The sequence below is a fragment of the Lissotriton helveticus genome, chromosome 1_2, assembly GCF_964261635.1.
Source record: "Lissotriton helveticus chromosome 1_2, aLisHel1.1, whole genome shotgun sequence".
In the NCBI taxonomy this organism is placed as follows: domain Eukaryota; kingdom Metazoa; phylum Chordata; class Amphibia; order Caudata; family Salamandridae; genus Lissotriton; species Lissotriton helveticus.
Genome location: NC_136058.1, coordinates 32788954 through 32802230, shown reverse-complemented (window position 1 = coordinate 32802230; position 13277 = coordinate 32788954). Strand labels below are relative to the sequence as shown.

At 45.0% G+C, this 13277-nt stretch overlaps 1 protein-coding gene across 1 annotated transcript in view; it reads left to right on the top strand.

Moving 5' to 3' along the window:
* Positions 1-13277, top strand: part of MSH4 (mutS homolog 4) — a 1513152-nt gene that overhangs the window by 700960 nt on the left and 798915 nt on the right. The window contains exons 10-11 of the mRNA XM_078673412.1: positions 5126-5200; positions 10994-11058. Of these exons, the coding sequence (XP_078529538.1) occupies positions 5126-5200; positions 10994-11058 (140 nt within the window). The remainder of the gene's footprint in view (positions 1-5125; positions 5201-10993; positions 11059-13277) is intronic.

The window sequence follows — 13277 nt, the reverse complement described above, 5'->3', positions numbered from 1 at the left end:
CAGTCTCTGCCTTATGGATTTAAGGACACTAGAGTGTTTGGACATTGCTAATCCGCGAATGAAAACCTTGAACGCCTCCCACACTGTTTGGAAACTGTCGACAGTTCCCACATTGAGCTAAAAAAAGTTGTTGATTTCTTCAGCCATTTCTCCCCTGAAAACCTCATCCAACAGTGAATACGGGGGGAAGCGCCATGTAAATGGAGGGATACTTTTAATAGGGGTTTCCAGTATCAGTAGGAGAGGAGAGTGATCCGATAGAGTGCGTGGCAATATCTGGCACCCCTTGACACTCTGGGTGAGTGACTGTGAAGCCAGCCAATAGTCAATCCTAGTATGGATATCATGATAGGCCGAATAGTGTGTGTACCCACCTCTCGAGGGATGTCGGCTTCTCCATACGTCTAGTAGGTCTAGTTTAACTGGTTCGGACTGCATGACTAGCGCGGCAGCCGTTGGTTTTCGGGGGGGGGCCCTGCCGACCTATCCAAATCCGGATTAAACACCAAGTTGAAATCGCCCCCCCAAAGCATCTTGGAATAATTATGTGCCCTACACCTCTGAGCTAGCATAGTGTAAAATTCAGGGGAGTCATAGTTAGGGCCGTAGACATTCACCACCAAAAGATCGTGCCCCTTACCATTACATCTACAAATTAAATAGCGACCCTCCGAGTCTGCCTCGAGGGACGTCAGTTTCAGTTTAGATAGTGGATTGACCCAAGTGATCACCCCCCTGGAGTGTGTAGTAAATCCCGCCGCCACACTACAACCATCAACTCCTTTAGCCGTGAGCATTTTGCTAGTGAGTGGTAGGTGTGTCTCCTGTAGGAGTGCCAGATCAATGTGGTGTCTGCGTAAATAGCATAAGACTTTTCTAAGCTTCCGGTAGTCATTAAGGCCCCTCACATTCCATGTCAATGCCCTCAAGGAGTCTACGGCATGTGTCGTCGCCTGTGTCGGAGCCTCAGCCATTTGCAAAATAAGATGCCGTATACCTCAAGCTAATGTGCAATAGCCTCATAGAACGAGTCAGTAAACGAAAGTGTAGTGTGTGCGGCATGTGTGCGCCAGATCTACGCATATTGCTACAGAGCGTAAGACAATGCTGGTCACAGTGGCAGTCAAATAGTACAACAGTGCAACAACAACATTCCCAAAAGTCCCACCCCCCTCCCACAGCAGACCCTCCCCAATTTGGCCTTGCCGGTCCCCGACCCACCCATCCCGCCAACATTCGCAACACCCACAAAAGCAATGCGCTCGGAGGCAAAGGTCGCACGTCAGCGCTCTCTCTGTACCAACTTCCCTACCCGACGGAATGATCCCTCCCCCCCCGCCATGCACCACCCCTTCGACAATCAAAGCAAAGTCAAATACCACTTCGTTGTACTCTATAGAAGATCAATGTCCAGCTCTCCATCCCTAGTATTGGAGCAGGCGCCATCGTTGTTGGAGTGACAATGGGGAGCAAGGTGCCATATGTCTATCCTTCTTTTACTGTTAATACTTCAGAACGGCTGGCTCTACCCCCCCAGATCCCAACCATCACTTATCTGCAGAAAGCATCCTGTGCGTGCTGTGGGCCGTCCGCCCGTTTCCAAGCCCCCACACAATAATGGGTCTCAGCCTCAATCAGAAACCACTGCGGGGCCACCCCTCCAACAAGTAGTCACCCCTATATCATTCCTGATCATCCAGTTGGCTTTTGTCATTATCCATCTGTTGGTCCGCCCTACCAGTCCTCTTTTCTTTAGACCAGGTTTTCAAGGCCTTTTGGAGCTCCGCTGGGTCCGTAAAAATGTGTGAGTGGCCCTGCCTGTTTACTCGTAGTTGGGCCGGGTACAGCATCGCATAGTCTAAGCCCATTTCCCTGAGACGCTTCTTGTGGGGGGCAAAGTGCTTACGTGCCTCCTGCACTCTGGCCGTGAAATCCGGGAATATGGAGATAGCAGAGCCCTCAAATTGTAGCTCCCCTTTGGCCCGTGCGAGCCTGAGTGCAGTGTCCCTGTCTCTATAGTTGAGTAACTTTGCTATAATTGGCCGAGGAGGCAACCCCGGCATCGGCTGTGGGCCCAGTGATCGATGCGCTCGTTCTACTACGAACATTGCCGAAAACACCCCTTCCCCTAGGAGTGTGGTGAGCAGCCGCTCCACAAAAAGTTCCATCTTACCAGTCTGAGTAGACTCCGGCAGGCCCGTGATTCTGAGATTACAGCGACGAGACCGCGCCTCCAAATCCTCCGTCTTATCCTGTAGGGATCTCATGAGGGTCTCCACTCTCCTGTGAGCAGTATCCAGCTCCGTTTGTGCCTCCTCCACCTCTGTGATCCTTCTTTCAGCCGTATCATGCTTCTCCGCATGTTTATCGAGACGTTCCGCCATGCGGTCCATCCTGTAAGACATGGCGTCCATCTTGGATCCCAGCGCGGTTATACTTGATTGAATACTCGGCTCCATTGAACGGAGCATCGTTTTAAGGTCCGAGTCCGCCACCTGAGCGTCTTCCGATCTTGCGTCCTCGCTGCGCTGGGCGGGAGGGCTCTGTGTCGGCAGCCGCCTCTGCGAAAAAGGGAGTCTACTCTGCGTTTTATCCCTTTTCCCCATGATGCACAGTAGTCAATGACTGCAGTTCTCAGCAGGAGAAGTATGCTTCCCAGGAGGGGGGGATATAAGATAGATCGCTGCGCTTTCAGAGGTACACCTTGGGTCCAGCTCAGTGTCTGCCACTGACCTCCCGGTCCGGTGTCCACGGCGACTCGGCGGGCACCCGCACCAGCCCTTCCAACAGGATCTGATATGAGATGGGGAGGTCGACCCACAAATCGGGCCCTACTTCTGATACGCCGCTATTAACCAGGACACAGATCCCCAAACAACTATGGCATCCATCTGTCCGAGCCGTCTATGCGGCCCCCGCTTTGCGTGAGACTTGGCCTGCGGGGGAGTTCATCTGGAGGATGAGCGACAGAGCCCCTGCGCGTGATGCCGCCGACAGGGCCCAGCGGTAGAGACACCCTGCAAATGGAGCCGCCGAGGCCGCCGGCGCTCAAGGGAGGGGAGCCGCTCCTCCGTCGCCAGCCTCCAACCTCGCAGGGTCACCAGTCAGCCGCTTCACTGTCACCGCCGTGCCCCCGCCCAACTCGGCACACCAATGCAGCCGATACGATCCGGCAGCGCCGGAGGCCCCAAAATGGCGCCTCCGCAGATCGGCCTATTTTCGCCGTCCCCCCGCAGCTTCAGAGTCCTGTCGCGGGACTACCCACCTCATCCAGTCGGGTCCGCAGTGTGGGGGTCTTTCTCGGGCCAGGATGTTGCTACTTCGAACGCGGCACTCGGTGCGTAGGGGCGGGCCCACCTCACCCAGCCGCACGCACTGCGACGTCACCCGGACCCAGGAATGACTGTAGACCGCGGTCTGCGGCCTGCTGCCTCCCGTCTGATCCCCAACACTCCGTCGCCGTGTGGGCCAGCGTTTCACCTGCGCCGCCGGTTCAGAAGGTTCCCAGTCACTTCCGACGGGCAACGATGCGGGAAGGGAGCCAAATGCACTGCTTTGCTGAAGGATAATTAAGGATTATCGGTGGCGCTGGCGGAGCTAGGGAATCAGGCGGCCATCCTCGCTGCCTGCAAGCTCCGCCCCCCTAGCATGCACATTTTTACAACCAGATTTTAAAACGTATGCTACTACCACACATTTACATTCACTCACATTTGAAATACCTTTTCCACGCAATTTACTACCACGCACACCTTTACCACACTTACAGAAAAATCCAGTCACACTCTAACACTGCCACCTACTGTTAAGAAATTATACAATAAATCTTTAAACACTATTCTAAACGTAATATACATATCTTTTAAAAAAATTACATTTATGTTGATTACAGGGTTACTTTTCGCCCCCCCTCTTTAAATTACCCTTAACATATATATGCACTACTTACCACATAGTCCCCAAAACAAAAATATATGCTTTGTAAAGTCTTGCGTGGTAAAGACTAGCATGGTAAAAGTAATTCCGATGTAAAAAATGCGTTGTAATTGCATTTCGTGGTAAAGCCTTCGTGTTGAAGGCTGTTACTCCTGTATATTCGCAAGCCTTCTGACAGGTAATTGTGTAGAAGCTACTCAGTGGCAGTCTGCGAGCAATTGGTAAATTGCGATTGACCTGTTTGATGTCAATCGCAACTGGATGTCTGAGGGCTTATTCCACCAGAGCCAAGTCTGCTATCACGGCTTTGGCACATGGAGTGCCGGTCCTGGATATCTGTCAGGTGCTACATGGACATCAGTACACACATTCATGAAGCACTATATCCTTGACAGACAGGTCCATTTAGATGGGCATGCTGCCTGTTTGGAACTACAGGAATTTTTGGACTTCGCCCTTCCACAGACCCACAACCTTGAAAGTTAGTGTTTTGGTATTTATTCACAAAGTGAAGAATCTATCTAGACTGGCTAGAGTAGGCGGCCGATCCTTTAGCTTCCTAGCTGCCAAGCTATGGAACAGTCTTCCGGAATCTATCCGTGGCATGCAGGACCTTTTGGCCTTCAGAAAGGCCATCAAAACTCATCTCTTTCAATAATTGCTTCCATACCTCTGCGCCTTTAATCTCTCTGCAATTGGTCTCTTCACAGCGCCGGGACGCCCCTTGGCTGGGGCAGCCGTGCGCTATACAAATCACTATAACATAACATAACATATTCGCAGATTCCTCATCACCCTCCCACCTCCCCATCCACTGTAATGGTATCATTTTCACCTAGAAAGGTCCCAATCTAGGAATCTGCACACTGACATATCAGATCAGTTGTTAAGCTTTGTGTCCAATGGCGTCTGAAAGAAACTGATGTCAGTGTGAAAGGATGCTGATTACATGTGGCTCTGGTGTCTCTTCTGGGGCGGGATGAAGCAGACATGGAGCCACTTGATACCACGTGCTGATGAGTCGAAGAAGTGCTGTAAAAGCTCTCCAGAGCCAGTCTCGCATCTGGAGGTATTCACAATGTGAGGAATCTGCAGTTAGAGTATCCATCAGACAAAGTGTTACTGAAGGCAAGCAACTTATTCTTCTTATGCATACTCAAACACAAACCATGTTTCTTTCTCTCAATAGGATAAAGCAGCGGATGCAAAAATAAGCAATTTAATTTCTTTAAAGCATACTCTAGAACTTGTGGATTCTTTAAAGGTAATGTCTTTTGTGTATCATTTTAACAGAAATGATGTATTTATGCTTTAAATCATTGTTCTAATTGAGTTTTTTTGAATTACTGAAATGTTAAACTAAACAGTGTCATTTATAAAAAATAAGTTAGTAATTAAATTGTGTAAACTCTTTTGTGTATGGCTGATGTTTTTCAAAATCTCAAAGTGACATGAGTACAAACTGGGGCTTTCTCCTTAAAAACGCACTTTGAGTGTGTAACTGTTAGTTGGTGGTGTCAACATATAAAAATAAACACAGTAGGATTCATTAAATAATACAGGTGACTAATTATTTAGGCATCAACAGACATGATTTTGCAAAACTCGCGAAAGTCCTGCTTGTGTGCTATTTTGCCCCCTAGTCTATTTTGCGTTCGGTTGCCTCAGATTGCTGACTTAACATAATGTAGGTTCTGCAATAGCATTCCTCTAGTGCGAAAATCACTGACGGGCCGTATCTAAAGTGATTGCCGCCCGATGCATTTAGGAGCTGGCTGATATATTTACTGATTCAGGAGCGCGCCACATCCATGCAGAAATATGGGCTAATCCAACCTTTCCTTGTAATATTGGCTCCTGCTTGTGCTGCCGATTAAAACTGCTTCCTTACCTTGACCTTATGAAAGGGCTGGCATTGCATTGATGGGTCCACTCAGCCTTTCATCCATCTGAGGTCGATAAAATGAGTACCATTGAGTTGGGTAACAACAAACATCTGTTATTCAGGGCCAAGATACCCGTAGTGGTGAACGTGCGCTTTACAAATACGCGTTATGTTATGTTACATATGCTTCATTTATACTGCCGTTTTCTTTCAAACGTTTCTTCAATTAATTCCAATATACACATTTGGAATGCCAAAATACCAATCACTATCTTTCCCTCATAATGTCCCCTGACATTGGATAGTCATTTATAGTCAGAAACAAAACATTATTTTGGGTTCTGGTGTATTATTACAAAGAGAAACTCTTCTAAAAACTCTCCAGTGCACACAGACACATACACCCCCCACCCACATATGCATTTGCATACAAACACGCACATTTCTATCAGATTGCAACATTAAGTTACTGTCCTTATTTAATAGAAAGTTAGATAGTAAACTAACCTGAAACACAGGGCTTAGCTAGCTCTTTGCAGTGCGAGTTTAAAAGAAACAAGCCCTGTCAAAGCCAATCTGTCTCGCTCATACGAGAGCCATTGGCTTTGCCAATGTCTTTATCCATGTTGTTAAGTAGAGGAGCTGCCGTACAGATGGTTAAAAGTTTAAAAAAGCTTTAAAAGCACTATGACACGGACAGCGCTGACCGTATCACAAATGCATTATATCCTATGGCGCTTGTGTAAGGCGGACATTATCTCTGACATATCCAACTTTAAGTCAGGCTCTCAGTCTGTTCTTTTCAAACAACATAGCAGTCAAATTCTAGTTTCAGGTGGTAGGCTCCCACTTTGTTCTGACTTACAGTGTTTCCTTAATTGACCCATGTGTGCACCTCAATGGCTTATGAAATATAGATTATTGGTTTGCTCAAAAAACTCCACTGTTTCCATTTGTGATAAGACTCGCTTTCCTATGCTGACGACACACAAATTGTGCTGTCTATATCAACTGATGTCGAAGAGGAGGCACAATATTTCTGTAGTTGCACGTCTCACATTGCAAACTGGATGCAAAGACACTGCTTGAAGCTAAACTCAGAGAAAACCAAGGGCTTGCTTTTCGTGAATCACTCCACGTTCTGGAACTCGTCATGGGGGGCATCTGATCTTTGCCCTCTCCCTTCTCCTGCTGCTCAAAAAGCTAGAAGTGTGGGAGTCATTTTTGGTACCGAACAATGCTTCTCAGAGTACATAAATCAAATCACCTCTACGTGCTTTTTCCTGCTCAGGACATTCAAAAACATCTTTCCGTTCATTCCTCTGGAACTACAAAAACAGTGATGTGGCACTCGTCATCTCAAAGATAGACTATTGTAATGCCTTGTACATGGGTGCTCATAAGCAACAGGTGAAACACGTCAATGCCTATAAAATGCAGCTGCTAGCATGCTGCTAGAAGGCTTATGAAAAGTCCCAAGTTTGCACCCATCTCTCAATCATTGTGGGGTCTGCATTTGCTCCCAGTTAGTAAGAGGATCGATTTTAAGGCACTTGGTCTGCTCCATAGGGCTCTTCATCGGACCGGACCAGTATACTTTCCGAAAGTGTTCTCCTGTTATGCTCCCAGCCAAAACCTGAGATCGAGCTCAGTCAGATTGCTACATTTCCTCAGATTAAAACAAAGCATGATGGGGTGGCAGGATTTTCTCCTTCTGTGCTTGAAGACTGTGGAAGTCTATGCCTCTAACGCTATGCTCCCTAATCCAAGCTGCTGCAGTTTAGGAAGCAGCTAAAAACCTGGCTTTTTTGTTGAATCACCTAGCTAAGCTTAGTGTCCTGCTCTCGTCTTACTGTTTTTTCTGATGCTCATCAGCCAGTGCTAAGACACCTTCGGGTAATTGCACACTATACAAAATAAATGTACATTACATCACATTACTCACAAACCCTAAAAAATACATTTGAAATGTATGTGTTTGAAATTTTAAACCATGGTTTATCATAGACATGGAGGATCTAAAGCAAAGTGAAAAAAGGAGCACCTTACCAAGAAGTGAGTAAATATTTAATAAACTAAGATACAATAAATACTAGCATACTAAAAGGTTTTTATATGCTTACTGTTGTACTATTTATATTGTAACGCAATTTATACAACAGGATCATCATCAAGACATATTTAAAATAACATGGTGTCCTCTAATCAAAATAAAACACAGCAATACACTATTTCATCACATCTATTTGAAAACACAAACTTATAAATGTTTAATTCTGAACACTTGCTATTATTATGTGTACTCATAGAGATTCTAGCAGCTTCAGTCCATCTTTGTTAAGGGTTGGACCCTGAGTCTCAGGAATCGGTGATGCCCACCAATAGCTACCTTGCTTTTCCACAGAGACAAGTGATCGAGAGATAAGGTAACTATGGAGAAAGCAGCCATCTTCAAAGGAGGAAAAAGCTTCTCAGCATGAAAACCCTCCTGCAGAGCAGATTCAGGAGGCACTTTTTCAAAACTTTTTTGCATGCTATCTCCAACCTCTTTTTTCCACACTCCTAAACCACTCATATCGTCTTTACTGCTGTAGTCTCGAATTGTAATCATTTTCCGTTGGAGATCCCACAACTTATTTGCCATTCTAGGGTCGACAGTAGTTTCTACTATAGATCCGTCTCCCTGTGGTCCATGGCATCCAATTTTTTCTTGAAAGCAGCCAATTCTGTGTTGATGGTTTTAACTTACTTATTTGTGTCTGCTGTCACGTGTTTCACTGCCTGCTTTACGAGCACGGTTGACTTGAGTTCAGTCATGGTCGAGTGTAAGGACACTGATGATGATCGAGTTTCAGGACAGTGGTGAGTATTCGAAGTCTAAATGTCATGTATGGTGCTGGTGAGGAGTCCCTGCAACACCTCCGAAAAGAGAAGTTTCCAGTATACCTTTCCTGCTGACGTTCTACTGACAAGGGCACTGCATGTATTGAAGTCAATACATTGACTTCAATACAATTGACCCAGCATACTTGTTAGACAAATAACAAGTGGGGAGCGCTGGACACCTGGGAACACTCTACTCAAAGGCTCGAAATGGGCGATACGTTGGTCCAACAGCCCACACAGTGGCAATATGGCACAAGGCAAACTCCCGTCTTGGCTGGCTAAATGTCCTCACCAAAGCCACACCACTGTGGTCCACCCAACGACTGGGACTTTTGTGTCACCAACCCAGGTTTGAAAAGTGGGATCTCATTGGGATTTCCACAATAGGAGATCTGGTGAAGAAGGGCACGCTTCTTAATTTTGGAGAATTAAGAGAGAAATATGACATGGCCGAAGGAGAAGTATTTAGATATCTACAAATCAGACACGCCCTCACCACTGCTCTTCCTGACTGGTCAGACAAACGGGATTTGTCCCCAATGGAAGATAGGCTACTTGACGGACCGTTGCTCACCAAAGCCATATCACTTACGTACAAAAAACTAAGTAACAATCTACCAAACACGTTCCATAAACTTCGGGAGACGTAGCAAGTAGACCTTGGACACATTGACGATAACGACTGGCAGGCGGCACTAATGTCCCCCCGAGGGGCCGCCATCACCCTTCACTACCAACTTATCCAACTCAAGATCTTACATAGATCTTACCTGACCGGACTGACACTAGCGAAGATAGGTTCAAGGAACGAGTGCGCTCTGCCTTCGTGGCTGCCAACAGGACGCAACCTTTTATCACACGATCTGGGACTGCCAGGAGGTGCGACCGGTATGGAAAGGGGTCACGGGTCATATTCAAAATGCCCCGGGGAAGGAATTCACCATTACGCCAAGATTGGGGCTCCTTAACATGTGGGAACAAACCGACCTAACAGAGATTGAACAACAACTGACAACATTGGGATACACTTTAGTTAAACGGGAGATTACGAGGAGGTGGGGGCAGCGGATAGACCACTCAGACTGTGGATCAGAGATTATGACAAATGTATGATAGCAGAAAAAGAGGTGTTTAAAGCAAGAGGATGCCCTAAGAAATGGGACAAGAATTGGGGCAAGTGGAATGCCTACCGGGGTGACTTGCGTGTTTCCCCTACAGTGAAAATGGAAATGCAACGCAATGGAGAGCGACACATGAATGTGCCATGACTGTAACTATTGTTTCTTCCCTATTGGCCTTACTGTATTGTGGAATTTGCCATAGAGTCGATTGGAATGTATATGTGACATCTATTACTGTGAAATTAATATAAACATCTTTAAAAAAAAAAGTAATAGTACTGCATCAGAAATCAGCAGCCTCGGCAGCCTCAGCAGGCACCAGCAGGATCAGTGGCAGCCTTGGGTAGCAAGTAGGTGTAAAGATGGGTGGCCATTGGTCCCTGTAGCGCATCTGTGGCGCTGCAGGGGTACAGCTTGGAATTACCCACAGGAGGTTGGACGCATCATCAGGTGGCTGCAGTTTTATATTCACTGAGTTGCGCTGGTATGAAGAAGCACCCTCTCCACTAGATTGGTAACTTCAAAATAGCCCTTAATAAGATAACATTAGTCTGGCTTGGCAGAGCCTCTCTATGACGTGGCATCTTGAGCGAGGCCAGGCTCCACCCAAAGACTGCTGTTTTAAAAATGTACCGGGACAATCCTACCCTACTAGTGGAGAATCGCTCCAGCATGTAAATCTATGAAAGATACCAGTGCTGGAGAACTGTATTTACAGCCATGAACCATTATAACATATTCCTTTCATTCATATTGAAGTAAATCGTTTATTTATTTTAGAGGCATACTAACGCAAAGCAAACATTCACTCTTGTATTCCTGTTAATCTCAACTGTCTCAGTAATGATATGAAGAACCCTGAAATTCCAATAGATTTTTTTGTGCATGCTAACCTACCACACTTCACCTTTATTTCTTACATTTTCACCGAGTTTGTAACAATGAACAGCAAGAGTTAAGAGCATTACACTGGAATACTCTAATCATTTAATTGTTCCGAATAAACTTGGGTTTTTGATTATTACTCAAGAAAAAACCAGATTGGCTGTAAATCTGAATAGTCAAACTAGCACATCTTTCTGTACACTTGTATTTATGTAAAGCCGTAAATATTGACATGCGTTGTAAAGTTAAGCTATAATTTAGTACCCAATTTCTTCTTCAGGCTGCTTTGAGAAACTGCAAGACATCTCTATTAAAGGCTTATTATACTTCATTAGAAGATAACAGGTGAGATATCCCAGTAGCAGTGGTATGAAATCAAGTCAAACTTTAATTGTAAGTAAAGTTGCATTCACCCTTTCAAGGTTTGAATTGTGGACCTCCGCCCCATATGTTATATTAGTTAAACCTCTTTCGCCTTGAAACATCTGTTTGCATGGAGTTCGCAATTACACGTGGTGTGGAGTCAACAACATCTTGTAATTGCCTGGTGCGATAAAGCCTCCACTCAGCTTCTCAATCCGGCTGAAATGTAATAGGGGAAAGAGAGCCAGTGAATACTGACATGCGGATTTATGGGGAGAAAGCACAACAATCCTCATGTCATTCCCCATTTCTAGTAGAAAACTCAGGGTCCTGGATTTTACCAGGTGAAAGAACATCGCAACCCCATCTCAGGCACTCCTAAATAATTTTAATAAATTCGTGTTTATTTATTTAGAACATGTTCAACCATACGATACAAATGCCATTTGATCACTGATTAAAAGTTAGAATACAACGAATATGATTATTATATTCTGATTCTGATCTTTTCATGACTCAAAGCTACATTAGTATGACTGAATTTACCCAGCAATACAGGAATAAATTAAGCATCTGAGATTGCCTAACCGTGGCGTGAAAAAGGCCACACGTGCCATAAACAATAGGCATTAACACAAAAGTGGTCCCAGAAGCAACTTTGCAGCACTTAAGATTTTTCAAAGATAGATTATTCTGTTCTTTAAGGATAGATTATTCTGACAAATAACAACCAACATGTTACTCTCCGACATGTGCAGGTGTCACTCATAAAATGTACACCTTTTTATTTTTAAGCTGATAGCTATTTAGTGCATTTGTAGGCACCGCACTCAAACAGAAAAATTCCTTGTAGAACCGTTTATTGGTTTATTATTATGTTAATGATTAGGAGTCAGTTTAAAAATTGAAGATTTGCAGACTTTACAAACAGATGCAAAATGTTAAATAAAATTTGAGGTTTTCTAGGTGTAATGTAATATGAATTGACTCCAGTAATAAAATGACACTACCAAAGAGCAAATAAAAACATAATTTTAAGAACATTAATATATAACATTTATTTATTTGACAGCCTTACATAGCGCTGGACATCAAGACGTATGAGAGTGCTTTACATAGAACATCACTGACTCAAGGCCTTAAAGATAACCTAGAAGAGAAATGTTCAACAGGTGGCGTACTAAAAGATGCATGAGACGATCAACTAAACATAACTAGTAACAATAATTCGAATAACTAGAGGAGGGGAAAAGGAAGACAAGAGAGTAAGGGCAAGCAAGAGATTGTGAAAGGGAGGGAGAAGGGTGGAGGAGGTAAGCGAAGAAAAGAGGGATTAAATGGGTAGTAGAGGCTGGGGAAAATGAGAAGTGATGGAGGAGAGGAGAGTAGCACGGAAGAGGGTTGTAAAAAAGAAGTAGGAGGAAATCCAGGAGGAAGTAGGGAAATACGATCCGAAGACAAAGGACAAGAAGAGCAAATTGAAGATAAGAGGGAAGAGGGTGTGGTTGGAGAGGGCGATGGTGGAATAAAGAGTGTACGGAAGTGACGGTGTGGGGCAGGGGCGGCAGGTTTAGGAAGGGAGAGTAAGTAAAGGCAGAAGATAGGGAGGGAAAGTGGGTAGAACAAGAGACCATCATAGAGGACAAAGAGGAGTCGGATTGGCAGAGCAGGAATAATGGGAGAAAGGTTAAACAGAGGAAAAGTGAGGGAAGGAAGGTTGGGTACATGATAGGAAAGGATGGGATGAGAGGAATGAGATGGAGAGGGGATTAAAGAGAGACACAGATAGCAAGAGCAAAGACAGAAGGGAGAAACAAGAATAGGAGGCGGAAGACGAGAAAGTGCTGAGAGAGAAAGAAGGGGTAGGAGGAGGAAGATGTAGAGGTGAAGTGGAAGGATAGGAAGAAAAGAGAAAGATCAAAAAGATCAAAAATTAAAGAGAGTTGAGTAGAGAATATGCAAGAAGCGCAAAAAGAAAGGTCCAGGAGCAGTGAGGCATTCAAAGACATAGAAGGCAATATAGTGAAAGGTCAAATGAGGAAAAAAGGGGTAATAAAGAATAGGCAAAGAACAGAAGGAGGATCTTCATAACAGAGATCCACCTACGAGAGATAGGAGGATCATTGTGAGAGAGAAGGAGGGCGAGGGTAGGAATGTGTGAGGGCAATGAAAGAAAGAAGAAGGGGAGGGAGAATCAGAAA